General features: G+C 35.9%; 1 protein-coding gene across 3 annotated transcripts in view; it reads right to left on the bottom strand.

The window, feature by feature from the left end:
- LOC131028022 (isocitrate dehydrogenase [NAD] catalytic subunit 5, mitochondrial) overlaps positions 1–20,066 on the bottom strand; it is a 71,420-nt gene that overhangs the window by 32,945 nt on the left and 18,409 nt on the right. For all 3 annotated transcript variants that reach the window (XM_057958179.2, XM_057958349.2, XM_057958273.2), the window contains exons 3-5: positions 17,348–17,668; positions 3,249–3,410; positions 2,915–2,989 (exon numbers count right to left, since the gene is read on the bottom strand). In XM_057958179.2, the coding sequence (XP_057814162.1) occupies positions 2,915–2,989; positions 3,249–3,410; positions 17,348–17,668 (558 nt within the window). The remainder of the gene's footprint in view (positions 1–2,914; positions 2,990–3,248; positions 3,411–17,347; positions 17,669–20,066) is intronic.

Genomic DNA, 20,066 nt, shown 5'->3' with positions numbered 1-20,066 from the left:
TGGGAGAGTGGCAAAAAGCTAAAATGTCTGAGAACAGATCAAGGCGGTGAATTTACTTCTGAGGAATTCACTAAGCACTGTAATGAGAATGGTATCAAGCGGCAGCTTTCTGCACCAAGGACACCGCAGCAGAATGGTAGAGCAGAGAGAAACAACTGGTCAATGGTTGAAGCTGCTAGGACTATGTTGATACAAGGAGGTGTGGCGAAAACATTTTGGAGAGAAGTTGTAAGTACAGCGGTCTACACAATGAACCGAGTTCAGGTGAAAAGAGGTAAGGACAAGACCCCTTATGAGTATTGGTATGGAAGATCACCTGATGTTAGCTATTTTAAGATCTTTGGTAGTAAATGTTTTATTAAGAGAGGTGATTACTAAAGCAAGTTTGAAGCTAAGAGTGATGAAAGCATATATATTGGCTATCCCACCAAGAGTAAGGCCTATAAATGCTTCAACAACCGGACACAAAGAATTGTTGAGAGTGTTGATGTTCGTGTAGATGAATGTCCTGAAGTCTCAAAAGGAACCACTTCAAAACAAAAGGATGAAGATCCTTGCATTTTGCTTTTGGAACCTGAAACTGTTAAATTAGAAACCAATAAAGCAAATCTTGATGTACTTGTTCAACTAGAACAAATAAATTCAAAAGAAGATGATAATGAAGAAGCTGAACCTGAAGAGAATGATCATGTTATTCCTAGGTATGTAAGACTGAATCACAGTCCTAAACAAATTATTGGGGATAAGGATGTTGGAGTACTAACCAGAAGGAGAATAAGAGAGAACTCTTGCATGATCTCCACCTTTGAACCTAGAAGTGCTAAGGAGGCATTTGGTGATGATCATTGGGTTTAAGCTATGGAGGAAGAATTAGATCAAATTGAGAAGAATAACACTTGGACCCTGGTACCCCCAACCAGTAAACAAGAATGTTATAGGTACTAAATGGGTGTTCAGAAACAAGTTAAATGAAGATGGTGTTGTAGTTCGCAACAAGGCAAGATTAGTCTACAAAGGTTATGCACAAGAAGGAGAAGATTATGGAGAAACTTTTGCACCAGTAGCAAGACTGGAAGGTGTCTGAACTTTACATGCATTTGCAGCTCATAAGAAGTTCAAGGTATACCAGATGGATGTTAAGTCTGCATTTTTGAATGGGATATTGGAAGAAGTTTTTATAGAGCAGCCTGATGGTTATGCATTGACGGATAAGGAAGACATGGCATGTAGATTGCATAAAGCTTTGTACAGATTAAAGCAGGCACCCAAAGCATGGCATGAACGGCTTCATACACATCTGATGAAGATAGGTTTTGGTAGGAAATGTTTTATTAAGCTTGGATTCTTAAATCCTCCAGCGAGGTTACTCCTAACAAGGTATAGCGCTTTTCATCAAGGCATATTTGTAAATCCCTTAACCGGGTGATTCCTAACCGGAATTAGTTCTTAACAGGACTTATTGTAAAGCTTTAACAGGTTTGGCTCCTAATAGAGCGAATATCAGAAGAGTTCAGATAGCTATCCTTGTGAGTCTCATCTCACCGTGGTTTTTACCTATTTGGGTTTTCCACGTATAAACATTTGTGTCAAGTGGTGAATGTTTTTGTGGTTATGATCTTATTTGTTGATTTAATTAATTTCTAATAAGGCATGATAACTAGAAGCATTGAGAGATGAATATGTTGAGATATGATTAAGCATTGTTGATGTTTACAAAGATTAAAGTTGTTTTACTGTTAAAGTTGTCATAACAGTCAAACCGGTTGATGTCAAGTATTCTTATGATTATTGATCTTGACAGTGATAAGTTTATTTTGTGATTGAATTTGAGTTGAGGAACTTTGTATCAGTTTTTCAGTATACTGATTCCCCCCCCTCTTTGTATTCTACCAGATACTTATTCTTTCATCATACCATCATCCCCGCTATGACTAGATTAACTCTGGCTATCCCTGTGATGAGTAAATTTATATTTGACATGATAATTGAGCTCTATAAGAGCTTATCCATATATCCATGGGCAATTGCAAATGTAATGGTTGTTTTCACACATAATGAAAGATCAAAATGCCACCATGTGCAATTTCCCCTTACAATCAAAAAAGTTTTCTACTATTGAGCATAGTGCCACTAGATCAAAATGCCACCATGTGCAATTTGCCCTTAGAATCAAAAAAGTTCTCTAATATTGAGCATAGTGCTACTTGAAATCTTTAAGTCATACTACTTGTATGCATGGCCTCTAACATGTTTTTTGCCACATGGCAGTGGTAGCGTGACAATTGAGAACCTTGCATTTAATCCCAAGTAATCACTGCTCACCACATTTACCATGCCATTTCCCAAGATGTTCGAAAAAATTTGTTATGAGTTTTCTATATTACCTATATTTTTCTTCAGTTCCTTTTACACTGAAGGCAAAGCACATGCATATCAAACATTTTTTGATCAACATTAAAAGGTTTCTTAAAAGTTACCCTAAGGAGGGCATTTCATTTGATTTATACCCCACTGAGTATTTAGGTAAATAACAAAAAGCCATCCGCAAAATAGAAGGCCATGCTCCACAATGAAACATCCTACTATAGACCTTTCCTTACAAGAACCACGTTAGATAAAATTGAAATTGCATTTTTTTCTGAATTCTCTGCAATTTTTTATAATTGGCATTGTGATAATGTAATACATCAATTAATTTCTCTGTGCATTATATTTGGCATGTAATAATAAAATTATTTATTTTTAATCTATTTATACAAATAGTTCATTTCTTAGTTCCTTGTCGAGTTTTGCCCATTTTAAACCAGGTATTTGAATTCATCGCGCTTTTTATCACAAACTCTGATTTTGTCAAAAAGAATAACATTGAATTTAAGATTATATCTGATAAGAGTAGAAAGAAAATTGAACATACCATCATACAACAATTATCAATAATGACCTCCTCATATTGAATTTCAGGGTACTTCTCTGCAACTTCACGACAACACTGCAAAAAGGAGAAATGGCAATACTATGAGCATAGATGTAAGCACCAAAGAAACAACTTTCAGGATCAAATATTAGCATGAAGAAAGTATTATCAAAGTTAGTTATACTGGAAATCAACACCAACTCCTCTCAATATCTCAGGATGGAACATGCTTAGTATTTGAGTAAACAGCCATTCCACTTCCATCAAAAATTTAGAAGCATAAAAATACCCAATGTCCTAGCAAGATGATTTATCAAATGTAGTTCCAAGAGACCTGCAGAAAAAGTCCATCCGTTTTCTTCATTATGTTAGCCTTGTGGATGGCTGATACCCTTTGTCTACCATGTGTCTTGGCATAATGAAATGCATACTCAGCTACCCTTGAACTTGCATGACGAGTGATGATCTTAAGGCTTTCAACAACACCTCTCACAACCTGTAAAAGCAAAAATTAGGCATGCAAACTCCACAATGTAAAATACCAAATGAAAACTTCCAAGATGAGAAATGAGATGGAAATTATATTGGCTCAGCAATATCTTAGACATTAAGTTAAATAAATAGCAAAGGTTGATCAAACCCTAGAGGTAAGCTTCCTACCTCTCTCTTTTCATCTATATATTCAGTTTATTTAGATTATTTTTCTTAAGCAACTGATCCCACAACCAAGTACAAATATATTTAGATATTCTCAAAAATGGGCTTATAAGCATCCACCCAAAGTATAAAAAATTAAGCCATATGTTTACAAAAGGGAAAGCGTACTCTACCTTATACTTCTATAATATCAAGTAAAATGCTGCTACAAACCAGTTCAGTCAAAATGACTAAATAAAGAGGACAAGAGAATAAGGGTTATTGGCATAAACACGGAAAAAAACAAAAATGATTGATACCAGAAAACAAGAATCTAAAAGATTCACAGAATCAGCATAAGTACACTGAATACAGAAATGCTAAGAGAAAAAAAAACTGCTTGCAAAGTAGAATTTGTAAATTGCAGTTTCCAGTAAAGTGAGATTACATTTAGAGTGTCTGATACATTTGTTGTAAATTAAAAGTGAACCTTAGCTTTCTTCAAAATGTTTTACAAGTTTCAAAACTACAAAGATAACAAATAGAACTTAAGTCATCTCTACTAAAGATTGGTACAGTAATATTAATCGAGGGCCAAAAAGACATTGAGCAGTTGCTGATTTGAATGCATGCAGTTCCAAGTTCCATATTTGTAATTAATAAGCCATACAAAACATATTGTTTAGTTCAAGCAATTTCCCAACTGAAAGCAATTGGACTGAGCCTGTGTATTTGCATTAAAAGCCTGCATACATCAATTGAGTATTTCTTTTAAAGATTTCTGCCTGCGACACTATTTCTCCTTAAGCTACTAAAAAATCCCTATGATCATGAGATTTGAAAATACCTCAGCAGGCATTTTGTTACAATCAATATTCTCGTTTCTTATCCACAACCTTTTCAAATTCCGTTTTCGTTGCATTGTCGTTGCCGTCATGTTTCACATTTCTCGTTGCTGGTAACATAGCTTATATATGTGCTAGGGGTCGATCTGCTCTTATAGATGCTGCTACTTGATTGATCTACTCCCCTTGCCCTTTTTCCTTTCTCCTATTCAATATATTAAGAATAGAGCTGTTTTGTGAATATCAATGCCTGTTTCCCCCTTTTTTCCTTGTTTATCGACTTCCTTATCCCATAGTCCACGTCTCTTCCCTCTAGGGTGACATCTCCTACTTGGTCACAGGAAAACTAAAGTCCTTTCAACTCAATGCATTCTTCTATACTAGCGAAGCTCTCATGTGCAGAATGATCTTTACAAAAACAGATCATGTACTGTAATCATACAAGTTGGAATCATTGACAACCACATAGAAATAATTCCCAATGAATGAAAATTCATTCTTTTAAATTGTTTTACTTACTCTCTCTGTACATGTAGAAAATTGATACTCAAGATTCTCAATGTCTCACAGTCTATATAACATTACAATCGATATTGTTAAATAAATAGCATCCTTATAGTGACAAACAAATTACAAATGTAATGTCCCCTTTTTGAAATAGGATTTATTAGTAAATAATAATAATAAATTAAAATATGAAAATATATATATATATAACTAAAATTTAATTAAGTTTAATGAAGGGTCAAAAGGCATGATATGAAGAGTTGTGACTCCCTCAAACATGAAATATAAAAGGAAGATCATTTCATTTGAGGAGGACATCCATGGATCATCATCATTGAGAATCATCAATTGGAAATGAAGGAAGTAATCAATCAATTTGGAAATAAATTATTAATCTCAAAGGCAGCAACGAAGGGAAATGACTCAATTCTTGTGAAGGGTGGTGACACCTTCAAGAAATGGATATAAAGGGCAAATTATTTCATTATGACTGTAATGTCCCCTTTTTGAAATAGGCTTTGATAAATAATAATAATTAAATTAAAATGTAAAAAAATTAAATTAAAATTTAATAAAGTTTAATGAATGCTCAGAAGGCATGAAATGAAGAATTGTGACTCCCTCAAACATTAGATATAAAAGGAAGAAGAGTTCATTAGAAAGGGGATATGGAGGAAGGAAGAAAGCATGGAGCATGTGAATCAGAAAAGATTAATGGAAGTGAAAAGAAAAAAGGAGTAAGAAGAAAATAAGTGAAAGGCAAAAATTATGAAGGATTGTGCTCTTTCAAAGGGCAGAAATAATGAAAAGTTGTACTCTTTCAAAGGGCAAAATGATGAAGAGTTGTACTCTTTCAAAGGGCAGAAATGATGAAGGGTTGAGCTCTTACAAAGGGTGGTAATTTTGAAAGGATATGACTCTTGCAAAGAGCAGACATGATGCAGAGGTGTGACTTCTCCCTGGAATTGGAAGATATAAAGAGGAGAAGGTTTCATTTGAAAAGAACATCCAGGGGAGATCCATTTGGAAAATAATTTACTAACTCAATTCTTATGAAAGGTGGTGACCCTTTCACCAATAAAGAGGAAATCATTCCTAGCATTCAAGGAGCACTTATCTACTATCACTCACTCACTCATAACTCTATGAATTCAACATTCATTCAATCATCATTCACTAATATATCAAATCATCAAATCGAAGGAAATCATTCAATCATCCATCAAACATCAATTGGGAATCGAGCAAACAAACCAACAATCAATTCTTCCATCAATTCAACCAGTCATATTAATCATTCAAATATTGAATAATCAAGTGAAATGGAATAATGAAATTGAATTGGAGAGAAATTCATAAATCAACCTGAGTTAGAAATTAAGAACAGCAGTCTATAATATTAAATGAAGTAATTGGCATGAAAGTATTATTGTATTTATCTCAACATAAATCTGATAGGAAGATGCAGCAGTACCGGCCTTCCCTCATCAAGCATACCACACCGAGATGGATGGACTGAAGGTCCTGCCATACTTGTGGGCCAAGGGGCCAAATGACTTGGAGGCTCATTCCATGCCCTTGGACTTTGTTGAGGAAGACAGTCTCCCAGTATCCTATCAAGAAATATAAGATAACTAATTAATTACCTAATTTCCACCAAGCAATCATGTTTGGAATCAATGCGAAATGTTTTATAGGAAGATGTAGCAGTACCGGTTTTCCCTCATTGAGCACACCACCCCAAGATGAATGGACTGAAGATCCTCCCATACTTGTGGGCCAAGGGGCCGAATGACTTGGAGGCTCATTCCACGCCCTTGGGCTTGGTTGAGGAAGTGTTGACGTGTATTTTGTACACAATCATACACAGAATAAGATACCCAAAGGCATCTTATCTTCTCTTGAATAAAGTCTCTAACTGCTGAAGATATTGCAAGAAGGATCAGTTAGGGTGACTCCAATGTTCTTGTAAGTAGGGTCTCTACGTGTGGATAAGCACCAGTGGTCGTTGTGATTGTTGTGTCATCAAGGGGCCTTACGTTTCCGAAGTGAAATTTCCTATACTAAAAAGCTCTCAAAAAATATCAAAAGAGTAGGGTTTGCAAGAGATCTAGTCTAGTCTAACCCTAAGAATGACTCAATGTGGACGAGACTTGGCGAGATTCTACCAATTTCAATATTGCCATAAATTAACAACTCAATTGAAATTGATGCGATCTTCTAAGGTAACAAATGATTTTTCAATACATCAAGGATCAAGGACACTACCACGAAGGCACATATCCAAGATACAACAACGATTGAAGGTTTAAGCGATTCAAGTTTATCCAGTTGACCACGCAAGGCGTTCCTACAATCAGCAAGAAGCTAGTGGTTTGGAAAGTGAATCCTACCAAAGATCAAGTCCAACACTTTGTCCTTCGAGCTAAAATACTACCTTGTTTGAGAATGATTCAAGAAAGTGAACAACCATGAAGATAACCACAAGAATTGCAATAAAACACCATAACTTCAATATTTTATTGATCTCAAAGCCATCATGTACAACAATTGTTTGAAATTCCTTCCCCAAAACTCAATCTTGCTACAAAAGTAACTTGCTTCTAAACTCTAATATCTCTCTAATTCTCTAATTTCTCCTTAATCTCTAATTTTTCTAGTTACAAAATGAAAGAAATGAGGGTATATATAGCATCCTCAATTACAATGAACGGTCCAGATCAAAAAGAAGATCAATGGCCAAGATTATGACACCTAAACCCTAATTAGGGTTTATTACAAATAGCCCCCTTTTTACTGAACAATATTAAATGCATAGCCAAATATTAAATTTGGCACAAAAATCTAGGAGACATAGACCAATGACAATTAAGGTGCCATGTCATCTATAACAACCTCTCATCTAGAATCTTATTCCCTTTCCAATGCTCCTTTTTAGCATATGCAATGAATCTAGATACGATTCCTTCGATCTCAGCAATTGGAATCTCGGGAAGATTCCTCAATCTTTCTTCCAAGTGGATGACCTGATCAAATGCCTTGAGAAGAGCAGCGTCCCATCCTGGTTCAAGTTCTTTAGTCTTCTCAATCAGGAGCATGGTAGCAAACATCTGGTCCCGTTGCTCATCAGTGATAACATTAGCATCCTTGCAAAAGATCACCTTGACCCTTTCCTCCAATTCCTGCAAATCCACATCTGTCTCAACTTCGATCCTCCTGCCAAGAATAGTACGTAGTACTTCAAACACTCTGTCCTGGATTGGGTGGATAACCTCCTCAACATGACTGCATCTAGTACTGATGTCCTCGAAGAGAACCTCCTTCATCTGGAGTAAGGTTGACCACTGAAGTAAACTATGAGGTCCTCCATCCATTATCTTTTCTTGCACTAGGACCTTCCTTGATGTTTGTCTGATTACTTGGAAGACAGAAATGATAACATCTTTAGTATGAGCAAAGGCAGCTACCGTTATCATCAAGTTGTGGATGATCTCAAGAACCTAGATAGCCCTATGAATGGTCTGCATCATTCTTGTTGCAAATTCCATGGCAACTGTATGAGATTTGTCAATCCATGAGCTCATAAGCTGGACCAAACTCCTGACCCTCTCTGCCTCACCAATTGATTGAAGGGGAAGTGCCTGTACAGGAGATCTTGCTGGATCCTGACGTCCTAAAGGCTGATTGAGATGGCTGAAATATGTTCTCCATGCACCGACCTCTCTCTCAAGCTTTCTATTTTTCTCCATTTCTTCCCTAAGCTTGTCTTTCAATGCCTCAAATGAATCGGTGGCCTCATCTAGTGTCTGCTCGGCTGTGAGTGGACCAAGCTCAAATGTCTCTACATCATATTCTTCTGCGAGGATCTCGCCTTCATATTTGTCCACTGTCGGTGTAGCTATCTGCAATTTCCTGGATCCGGTCTCATCTCTGATCATCTTGGACATCCTAGTAGCCTTCCTCTTCTCTGTCACTTCCTGGGAATGTCCAACAAGGCTCTCCAAATCAATCACATTGTCCTCGTCCTCAATCACAATCACCCTTGTTAGTCTTTCCTTTAACCAATCTGGGATGGCAAATCTTGTTTCTTTAACCTGTATCTCCTTAGGCAATATTTCTTCTTCTCTGGGAGGAGATGTTACTTCATTATCTTCCTTATCTTCGTGTAGCTCATTAGCTTGGAGAGATCCACTTGGTGACCCTCGAGGTGCCTGTCCTTCTTTATCGTTTTGTACCATTGATTCCATAGACTCCTCTATCTCAAATGTCCTCTTATCTTGTCGAGAAGATGTGCCGGATGAACGATCTCGGTTGGCCTCTTGCTTCTTCTTGGAAGATTCTCTTTTTTCAGGTCTCTCTTTCCTCTTCGAGCCTCTTGGATGGAGATTGCCTTCACTTGCACTTCGAAGGTTGCCTTCACTTGCATTTCTGGGATTAGGATTACCTTCGCTTACACTTGCTCCACCTTCAACTGGTCTCTCCTCCAAAGTGAAAGTCATAGCTATGCCCTGTTCTCTCAACTTCTGATGCTGCACATCAACCCATCTGCGAGTACAAGACAAGACTGGAGCCATCAAAGCATCTAGATCCACAACCTCGAGCTCATTCCAATCTAACCTTACTGATTTGCTTTCTCGATCATAGGATGATTGGAGATGTCTGCCACTGTCCTGAAATTGGTCGGCCACTCTGTAAATCTTGCATTTCCTGATGAAATCCAAAGGCAATTTAGAATGCATCTTTCTTTTCACTTCAAGATCATCTAAGAGATTCATCATAAAATCCTCTATCTGAAACTCATGCTTATATTTTCTACCGACTGTCTCCTCTATATATCCATATGGATCAAAGCTCTCTCTCAAGGCAAAGAATGAGAAAGAATACAAAGCTAACTCCTTCTCTACATCATCCATGGCTAGAGCATTAGGACATACCTCAACTGAATTCCCTAATATGATAGGCACAGGAACTCCATTTCCATGTCTGTGTCTGAATGCCTTCGCATAAGCTGCCAACTGTCTAGTTACTTCAAGTAACACTATTCTGTCTGTCAAATATCTCGGCAACATGTATGGAGGTGAAGGACATCCATGAACTCTGATATAAGTAAATTTCGGAAATTGGATAAACCAAGCACCATGCCTCTTTACTAGCTCTTGTGCATCCTGTGATAGCCTATTGTGAATTCCGCCTTGCAACGTCCTTGTGATGTTCATCGTGAAGGTATCATTAACTAACTTGTAGTTACTTCCTGGCAGATGATGCAAGTGAACGTAGGAATCACAGACACTGACCTCGCCGGGTCCTCTTCCAATCACTCCTCTGTGAGGTAGTCCTGCGTACTCAAAGCTCCTAATCAATGCATATATGACGTATGAACTCATGTGGAAGGACTTGGTAGCCTTCAGTCTCCTTAACTGTACATCCAAGCAATGGCTAATCATTCTAGCCCAATGAATTGTTCCCTTTCCCTGAACTATCACTTGGATAAAGTAGAACATCCACTTCTCAAAATAGAAGGCTTGAGGGGCTCCTGTGACTCAGTTGAGCATTGTTATCAAATCTCTGTACTCCTCCTGGAAGTCAATCCTATGTGGTGTATTCGGAATCTTGCTCAAGCGAGGACGACTCTTGAGTAGCCAATTCTTGTTGATGATGCTTAGGCAAGCTTCTGGATCATCTTCGTACATGGACCTGGCTCCTTCTATGCTTTTGTAGACCATATCTCTGTGCTCTGGAAGATGGAAAGTCTCACTTATAGCTTCCTCTGAAAGGTAAGCCAAAGTGTTTCCCTCGTTGGACACGATCGATCTGGACTGTGGATCGTAATGGCGAGCACACTTGATCATCAACTCATGGCACTGGACTGCTGGAGGGAAGTCGGCCGCCTTAATGATGCCACTTTCAATTATCCTCCTGGCGACAGGTGATGGCTTGCCAATGTAAGGGACCTCTCGAAACTTCTTCGTACTGAAGTTGCCCAAGTTGGTATCTCCAATGTTGCTCCACTTAGACACGATCTTGGTCTCCAATTCTTCGTTCTTTTGATCTTCCTTCATGAGAGCTGGACGACTGGTGGATGCTCCCGCCTTCAGGGTCGCCATTGTAACACCTACACAACATTTCATAATAAGTAATAGATTTTGCAATGTAAAAACATAGAAAAGATTAAATTTAGGAAACTTCATGATAAGTCTTTGAGTTATCATTTCCTAAATACGATTGAGCTACTGAAATTTCAAAATTTCAAAATTCAAAATTCAAGATTGAGACTATGACGATCAACATTCAAAATTTGAGACAAAAGAAGACTTCGCCATACCTCTCTTGAGAGCTAACTCTAAAAAGATGCAAAATAAGGAAATTCGCCTAGGCAAAAATCAAAATCTGAAGCTTTCAACGTGATCTTCCTCTAGCGAATGCCTTCCTTGTCAATTCCACCACCTTTGGGGGCCTGCAACGTCTTGATAAATGGAATCGCTCCTCTTCAAACCAAATTCGCACTCTCCTTGTCTTCTTGATGGAATTCGCACCTTGTAATTGTCTTCTCCAAATCGCATGCAAAGAATGATTGAATGATGTTTTAAAATGCCATATCACACCCCCTTTATATAAGCGCTTACCTCCTTAATCTCTCATAGGCCGACTTTTGGAAATAAGGCAATTAAAACAAATTTTAAATAAAAATCAAGGCCGACTTTGTTAAAATATGGAAAATAAAACCCAAGCGCCCCAATTTATTTATTTAAAATAATAATTAATTAATTTAATATCTTCGTATTTAATAGTTTCGATTTTTAAAGGCAAAATTAATTAATTAAATGTCTTATGCGCACTTATTAAATGCCCATTTTATCGAAATTTAGCATTTAAAATAATTTGAAAATGATGTTAGCGCCAAAACATGGGAGATGTAAGGGGGTAAAAACCACATCGCCCTGGTCCCTGACTAAGGGACAGGAGCGAACTTTGCACTTTGCTCTTGAATTTCTCGCCTTTTACGTTTAAAATCACTTCCTCTACGTTGGAACTGGCATCTTCATTGGGAATCCTGAACTTGATTGATTCAATGTTGTAAATGAATGCCCCTTAAGATCATTATCGCCCTGGTCCCTGTCTGAGGGACAGGAGCGAACTTGCATTTACTCCTTGGTCTTCGCCTCTTTAATCACTAATTTATATTACAAGGCAAGTAACAACTTTATTCTTTCATTCCACGCATACTTACTTGCCCTTTACAAGGCAAATTTGATATTTGAGTGAATATCGCCCTGGTCCCTTGGTGAGGGACAGGAGCGAACTTGACATTCTAGCTCAAATTTGTCACCTTTTAACCTTAGCTTCTTGTTCGTTACCTTTCAAATGACGTTTTCAACCTTGTGTAACTTTGATTTGATGTGGTTCTTGGAAGGAAATGACTAGTTTAATGAATATCGCCCTGGTCCTTGACTGAAGGACAGGAGCGATTTTGCTTCTTTGCTCAATTTAGTCGCTTTTTGACGTTTGGTTCCTTGTCCATCATCCTTCCAAGGACATATTCAATCTTGTGCGACCTTGCCTTGACCTGGTTTTTGAAAGAAATGACCAATCCAGTGAATATCGCCCTGGTCCTTGACTGAAGGACAGGAGCGAACTTTAGTCTATGGTGCAAATCCTCCATCATATTGATATCAAATTGTCTTCAAGGCGTAAAATGATGTCCTTTATTCCTTCTTGAACGTATGAAATGGGAGTGACATTCAACATTTAAGCACATTTAGACATTTCGCTCTGGTCCCTAGGAGAGGGACAGGAGCGATCTTGAGTAATTTCATTACTTTTCATTGTCTTTGCAACTTTGTTTCTCTCGAAGTACCTTCAAAACATCATTGCCCCCATGTACCTTGGCTTGGAGTGGTTTAAACTTGGAGGGAATATTAAATAGTCTTGATTTCGCCCTGGTCCCTGGCTGAGGGACAAGAGCGAACTTTCATTTGTAAGCTCAATCACTTTTTGCCAATGCTTAAAACTATCTTCAACGGACTCGTCATGCTCCCTTTCACTTATCTTTGACATGAAATTTGCTTCATCTTGGTGAGAAATTTGTCTAAGGAAGAAATCGCTCTAGTCCCTGGCAGAGGGACAGGAGCGCCTAGGACAATATGGGCTTCACTTGGCGTCTTGCAATCTTCAAAATTATCTTCAATGGATTCGTTACGCCTCCTTTGCTTGCCTCAAACTTAACACTCACTTGATCTTCGCCCAAAACTTGTCTTATAAGGAAAATCGCTCTGGTCCCTGAGAGAGGGACGGGAGCTATCACTAAAATTCGCCCTGGTCCCTGGCAGAGGGACAGGAGCGATTTTGCTTCTAGGGCCAATTTTTCTCATGATGGCACTTTCAAGTTATATTCAACTGATAAACTGTATCTCCTTTGATCTTCTCAAATTGCGAAATCATTGAAATCTTTCAAGGACAAGGCAATTTTGGATTTTAAGCTCCGGTCCTTCAGTGAGGGACAGGAGCGATTTTGTCCTTCTGGCATGTTTCCTTGCTTGCAAATTACTTCAAATTATATTCAATGGAAAGAACATGCCCCCCTTTATCTCTTCCAATCCAAAAATCATCTTGATCCTACAAGGACAGTGAAATTCTGAGAAACAAGCTCCGGTCCTTCAGTGAGGGACAGGAGCGATTTGTCTTCAAACTTCAAAAATTTGCCATTTTCAAATTTCAAAATCCTCAAAACTTTCAATTTACGTTCAACTGCATCTCCTGGCGATCCTACACAAGAAAAGTGAAACAAGTCAATGACCAAGATGCATAAAAACATGAATTTCGCCCTAGTCCCTGGCTGAGGGACAGGAGCGAACTTGCTTCCATAGGGCAAAATATCAAGATTTTAAGACTTCAGTCACTTCACAGGGCAAAAATAAGCTATTTCCAATGCCTAGGATCAATTATTAAAATTTTCAAAATTTGGTCAAAAATCACCTGGACAAAAGTTCACAATTCCATCATTAACACTTAGGCAAAATTTGGACTCGCATTCGAAATTCCGACTGAACCTAGACCAACTTTCTTGACCGCTGACAGATTCACCTTATTTAAAAATTGCATCTATACGAGGATGCTCAAAAATTCTTCAAAATTGGACTGGACTCTGGCTTGAAAACATCAAAACGGAAACCCTAAGGCTTAACCCTAGTCCAGACGACTAACTCATTAACCCAAAACCCTAAAAAGCAGAGAGAAGAACAAGCAAAACGAGCAAAAAGAGGGGGTCCCCATTTTAATGGGGCGATGTGTGAAATGGTCACAACAGGAAGACAGTCTCCCAGTGTCCTATCAAGCTTTTCCATCAGATTCCTAATATGGTTGACTATGGAAAATAAAATATGAAACAGATATGAATGATTTTAGGATACTTGATATTAATAGAGATTATCTGCATATAAGTTTCTTGATATAAATGTCTTGATGTTAGTTAATATTGTTTACAAGACATAAGTTAAGATTTTCTCTATATTGGCATTTCAATCATGTAATTTTATAATAGAAATCTATTTGTACGTGAGTTGCATTTGTTAAAATTGTTATTTTTGGGCAAAATCAGGTATATCACAAAAGGGGGCATTACAAAGAGTCGGGGAAAAATCATCATTTCATAAAGTAATCAATCATTCAATCAATCAATTGGAAAAACAACATTTTGTGACTTTACAGGTAAATTAAATTATGTTTTCAAGAATAGTGATCTTGTGAATAAGGATGTGTCTCTTATCTAAAGAATGCATATACATACATACATATTCATATACATATACACTAAGTCACAAGGTTCGAATTGAATTCAAGTTCAGCAACTATAAAATTTTGATGAAGTTTGGCAAGGGTAAAAAATTCGGAAAAAAATTCAGCATCAAATTCACCTAATATAATTTTAATTTTTCAAAAAAATATAAAAAGTAATGTAATTACATATCCACAAGATAAACAAAATTATCAAAATAGTTGAACATTGTTAAATAGATGTGAAATCATTATAAAAATATGACACATTTATAAGATATAAACCATAAAAGACATAAAAATGTTTTTTTCCAAATAATAAGTTCAATTTTAATTAACATAAAAGATAAAAAATACAAATTGAATATAATTGTTACTTCTAAGTTTTAAAACAAAATTAAACCACTAAACTTTATTTTTAAAAACAAAAGATTTAAATATATTAATTTTTTATTTTTAACTTTCAAAAAGTAAAAAGTACTCAATTTTATTTAAAAATTAAAATTAATAATAGATTTTATTTCAATAATATTATTTTATTCTTGAATAATTATGTAATTTTTTTTATTTTTAACTCGAATAAATAAAATAAAACTACTAAATTTATTTTAAAAAATATTTTTATTTTTAACTTTGAAAACAAATTAAAAACACCAAACTTTATTTTCAAAAGCATAAAATAAAAATATATTAATTTTTTATTTTAACTTTAAAAATAAAATAAAAAATACTAAATTTTATTCTATTTCAAAAGCAAATGATTAATAAGTAAATTAGAATAATAGTAGATTAAAATATTAATATTTATGTTTAATATAAAATTAAAATATAAATATATATATTACATAAAATAATAAAATATAAAATCATTGTTTTGAATTTAATAAAATATTAAAAACTTAAAAGGAAAACCTAAACTTAAACTATAGATGTGACAGCGGCCTTGCTTGGAGACTCTCGATGAGTAGAGGTCACCATGAAAATTTGGGGATCCAGGGTTGTGCAGAGGTTGCAATGTAGGGCGATGCGGTTCATTGAAATTTCCATAGAAAATACATGTTGAATACGGGTTTCTTCTTGTGGCAAAAACTAGAAATGTTTATATTTATTCTGAAAAGGCAACACTAAATACAATTTTTCAAGCCCTTTTCAACAGAGCTTTCCCATCATAAGATATAAGCTCATGCCCTTCAAACCTCGGTCCTCTATAATGCAAACAAAAGACCTTCAATATGCCCTAGCCGCCAATGGCGAAAAATCCATCTTCAACAAAAAAAACCCTAAAATCGTTTTACGAAAATATATTTTAATTAAACTGAAGTTGCCCACTTTCCATACGAATTTTCAAAAGAACTTTGACGAATTTCATGCATTTTTTACAAATTTGCCGAATTTCAAACTTGAAGCCGAAAATTCGATGAACCTTGTGAAACATGTACATACATACATACATGCATGCATACATACACATACATACATGCATCATACATGCATACATACGTACATACATACATGCATGCATACGTACATACGTACGTACGTACATACATACATGCATCCATCTATACATCATACATGCTTGCATACATGCATACGTACATACGTATGTATATGTACACATGCATATATATATATACATGGAGGTCATTTCAAGCAAACATTGATACATCATCACTCATCAATGCATCAAGAAATCGAGCAATCTATCAATCAGCAAAGATCAAATCAACAAAGTAGACAAACAAGCAATCAAATCATCATCAATCATCTCAAGTACCAATTCGTTCAGCAATAAATATAAAGCAGAAATTCATTGAAGCATAATCCATTAAAGCGTCAAATCAGCAATAGTCTAGCAAATACATCAAATTATCAGTTTTGAATTCTAGGTAGTATCTTGCAAATCGGAAGGAAAAAATTTCTTCCAGGTCTACGAGAGTTCAAAGGATGAAAACCTTTTCATTCGCTTATCAAGTTTGTATGAAAACCCAAATCTTGGTCGAAGGCAATAAAGCCCTCCAAGGTGGGCTAAGAGTTGGAAAAACAAAAATCCTTCATGCTCTTTGGCAAGCTAAGGACAAAAACCCTTATTATTGTCACTGTTCAGTTAGAGACGAAGACCTCTAATTCAGCAGATTTGCAAGTATTTCCGGAGAATTCACGATTTGATTAATTTTGTGTATTGTGCTATGATTTATTGGTCTGAAATTCTGAATATTATCATAAATTCTTAATCTTTGATAAAACCATTATCATATTTGGGTAAATAGTATTGTTTTAAGGCAAGAATCAGTAGCATCCCAAAAGGGGACATTACAACAATAACTGAATACCAACTAGCAAAAGAAAGAGTTCTGAATATTATCATAAATTCTTAATCTTTGATAAAACCATTATCATATTTGGGTGAATAGTATTGTTTTAAGGCAAGAATCAGTAGCATCCCAAAAGGGGCATTACAACAATAACTGAATACCAACTAGCAAAAGAAAGAGTACTGTGCAAATTATACAACCAATAATTGACATGTTAAAAATTGTTTTCTTAAGGAAAATTCAAAATAACATTAAAACCCATTTCAGTTGCACAGAATCTCATATAGTGCCAAGACATCCTTTAAAAACAGGCAGCATACAAGGCATGCACCATCAGATAAGGAAAATGGTAAGTTCACCTGATGCTCAAGGCCACTATACTCTCCCTCCGTGTTTTCACGGATAGTGACAAGATTTACACCATCATATTTAGTTTTATAACCAGGAAGACTGTAGCAAGGTCTCACATTAGCATATAAACCAAGCTCCTTCCGCAAAGTAAGATTCAGTGATCTATGGCCCTTGCCAATTGGAGTAGCCATGGGTCCTTTCAAACCAATACCATTTTTCCGCACCGACTCTAAACTTTCCCAAGTCAGGAAACTACCAGTGCGAGGATCTATTTCAGTCCCTACATATTGTTCGTCCCAATCTATTGGTACATCAGCTGCTTTGAAAACCTGCAGTCAAAACAGTCCTGTAATTTATTATGCTGTGGCATTCAATTTATGTACTTTGGAAAACATTAAAATACAAAAATAATTTTATTCCTATTAATGAATTGGAAAAAAATTACTCATACTCACAAATGATCAATGAAATTAAAAATCACGCCCACATGTCAGAGACTGGACAGTTAAGCCATTGAAAGACACAGACAGTGGTCACAGGTTCAAATCCAAGGCTTCAACTTCTGCATGATAAGGGTAGTTCATGTGGACAGAGGTTAAAGGGGCTGAATAATTAGGGCATTGCAAGTGGGATCCCAGCTAGTCCCAATTCTTCCATACCAAAAAAATAAATTAAAAATATATCTAATTATAATGAAAGTTTTCTTCTTCTCCCTCACCTAAATATTTGCTTCTGATTTTTTATAATTTAATTCTGACAAGTAGCCAAGCATACCGGCCTAACAACTTTGCTTACCTTTTCAGAAGCAAAACAACCATTAATATAAATGGCCATCAGAGCTATAAGAAAAGTATCTAAGCAATCAAAAGGATTCAAATTGTTAGGTACTGTAAATGTTATTCAAATTTATGTTCAAATCTAAGTTGTAGGAGGTTTGATATTCTTTTACTGTTATTGACTGTTGCTTCTTATATTTCAGATTGCTGTAGATGACATTAATTAATTTCTATGTTTTCTACAGCATTTCACATTGCATATACTTATATGTTATGCCCACCGATCAAGGCATGCCTTGACCGGACATGTCTCTTGACATGCCCGATCAAGACATGTCTTGATCGGTGCACAAGCATCGTTTCATTTAAAGTGTTTTACCGATAACTATCGGGTCACGTCAAATGCCATTTAATGTTAACAACCGATAATAAATCGGATCACGTCAAATGCTATTTAATATTAACAACCGATAACAAATCGGTATGATGCGAGATTAATATGATAACTATTTATAGTTATCATATGATAACATCAATCGATGCTATCATATGATAACTAAGATAGTTATCATAAATCCGATCTGTTCTATTACAATCACAGCATATGAAATATGGTCATAGCACGATCGATTACATTTGGTAATGATGTCCAAGTGTCGAACTGTGCAATCCGATGTTTGGATTGTAGAATGCATATAAAGATGATTATAACAAGTTTATTCATTCAATCATGAAGTCTACCATTAGCTTGTAGTTATATTGATAAGGTAGATGATTGAATGAGAGATAAATGAAGTCTCACATTCAATCATTTATCTTACCGAAGCTACTTAGTTTCAACAAGTACTTACAAAAATGAGAAAATTGCCTATCATAAATCAACAAACATTAGCATTTGTTATTCACTAAACTTAAAACACTATGTTAACCTGCACTATGTCATCTAACATCATTTAGCAACTTGAGAGTGGTGTTTTGTACGTTTCCATAGAAACTTCAATCATTCATTGAAATGCATGAAACTGTGCTTTCAAGAGTTACCATGCTACTATCCCGATCCATATAATTGATTTATATCCCAATTTTAGTTATTTAAAAATAAAATAGTTGAGGAACCATTTCTTGTTTATATCATCTTCTGTCCCAATCTAAGATATCATAACAGAAAGCATAATAGTATGTTGCATGCTCAACTTGGATAAATTCTTAATAAGCTCAATTATAGTGAGGTTTGTAGAATGATATGAACCTTGATGGTTATCAATACTTAATAATGTACTTATAGAAGTACCTCAATCACTTTGCTGTTATTAATATTATGCTCAGTGTTCTTAATTCTAAGCTCCATATTCAAGAATGGAACAAATGCAGCATGATCTAATATTACTATAATTACCACAAGCTACATCCCAAAACATTTAACAGTAGCACACAAGCAAAAATCTCTCCCCAGATGCCCAGAGTATACTACCTCTGCTGGACATAGAAGATGGGAGAAGTCTTCATAATGTGGCCCGAAAATGTCAAGGTATAGTAAATTCTATGAACTTTACTCCAAAAGTAAGTATTTGCAAAATGGAGAGTGTTAGGAAGAGACTGAAATGCATTCAATTAAATAAGAATTACATTGCCTAGTTTCACACTGATCTGAACCCACACATCCGATGTGGTGATTCAATCAATGAGCAAAAGCATGTATTTGGATACAAATAGAGACATCTCCAAAGAAATCCTGAAAGGGGAGTAATTAGCCCATTATCATATTGCCGTGCAGGCCACCAACTGCTAGGGAGAGAACCAATGTCAAAACAAGGGAGTAACTTTTAATCAATTTGAAGATTATAACATTAGAGAAAGTTAACGTGAACTCATTCCGTGGAGGAAGTGAAAATCATTGGCCATATTTGAATATGTGAAATGCATAATTAAATGACAGCAGCTTTCCTCATTC

Source organism: Cryptomeria japonica, chromosome 8 (assembly GCF_030272615.1).
Source record: "Cryptomeria japonica chromosome 8, Sugi_1.0, whole genome shotgun sequence".
In the NCBI taxonomy this organism is placed as follows: domain Eukaryota; kingdom Viridiplantae; phylum Streptophyta; class Pinopsida; order Cupressales; family Cupressaceae; genus Cryptomeria; species Cryptomeria japonica.
The sequence above is the reverse complement of the archived record's forward strand: the minus strand, read 5'-3'. Positions and strand labels throughout refer to the sequence as shown.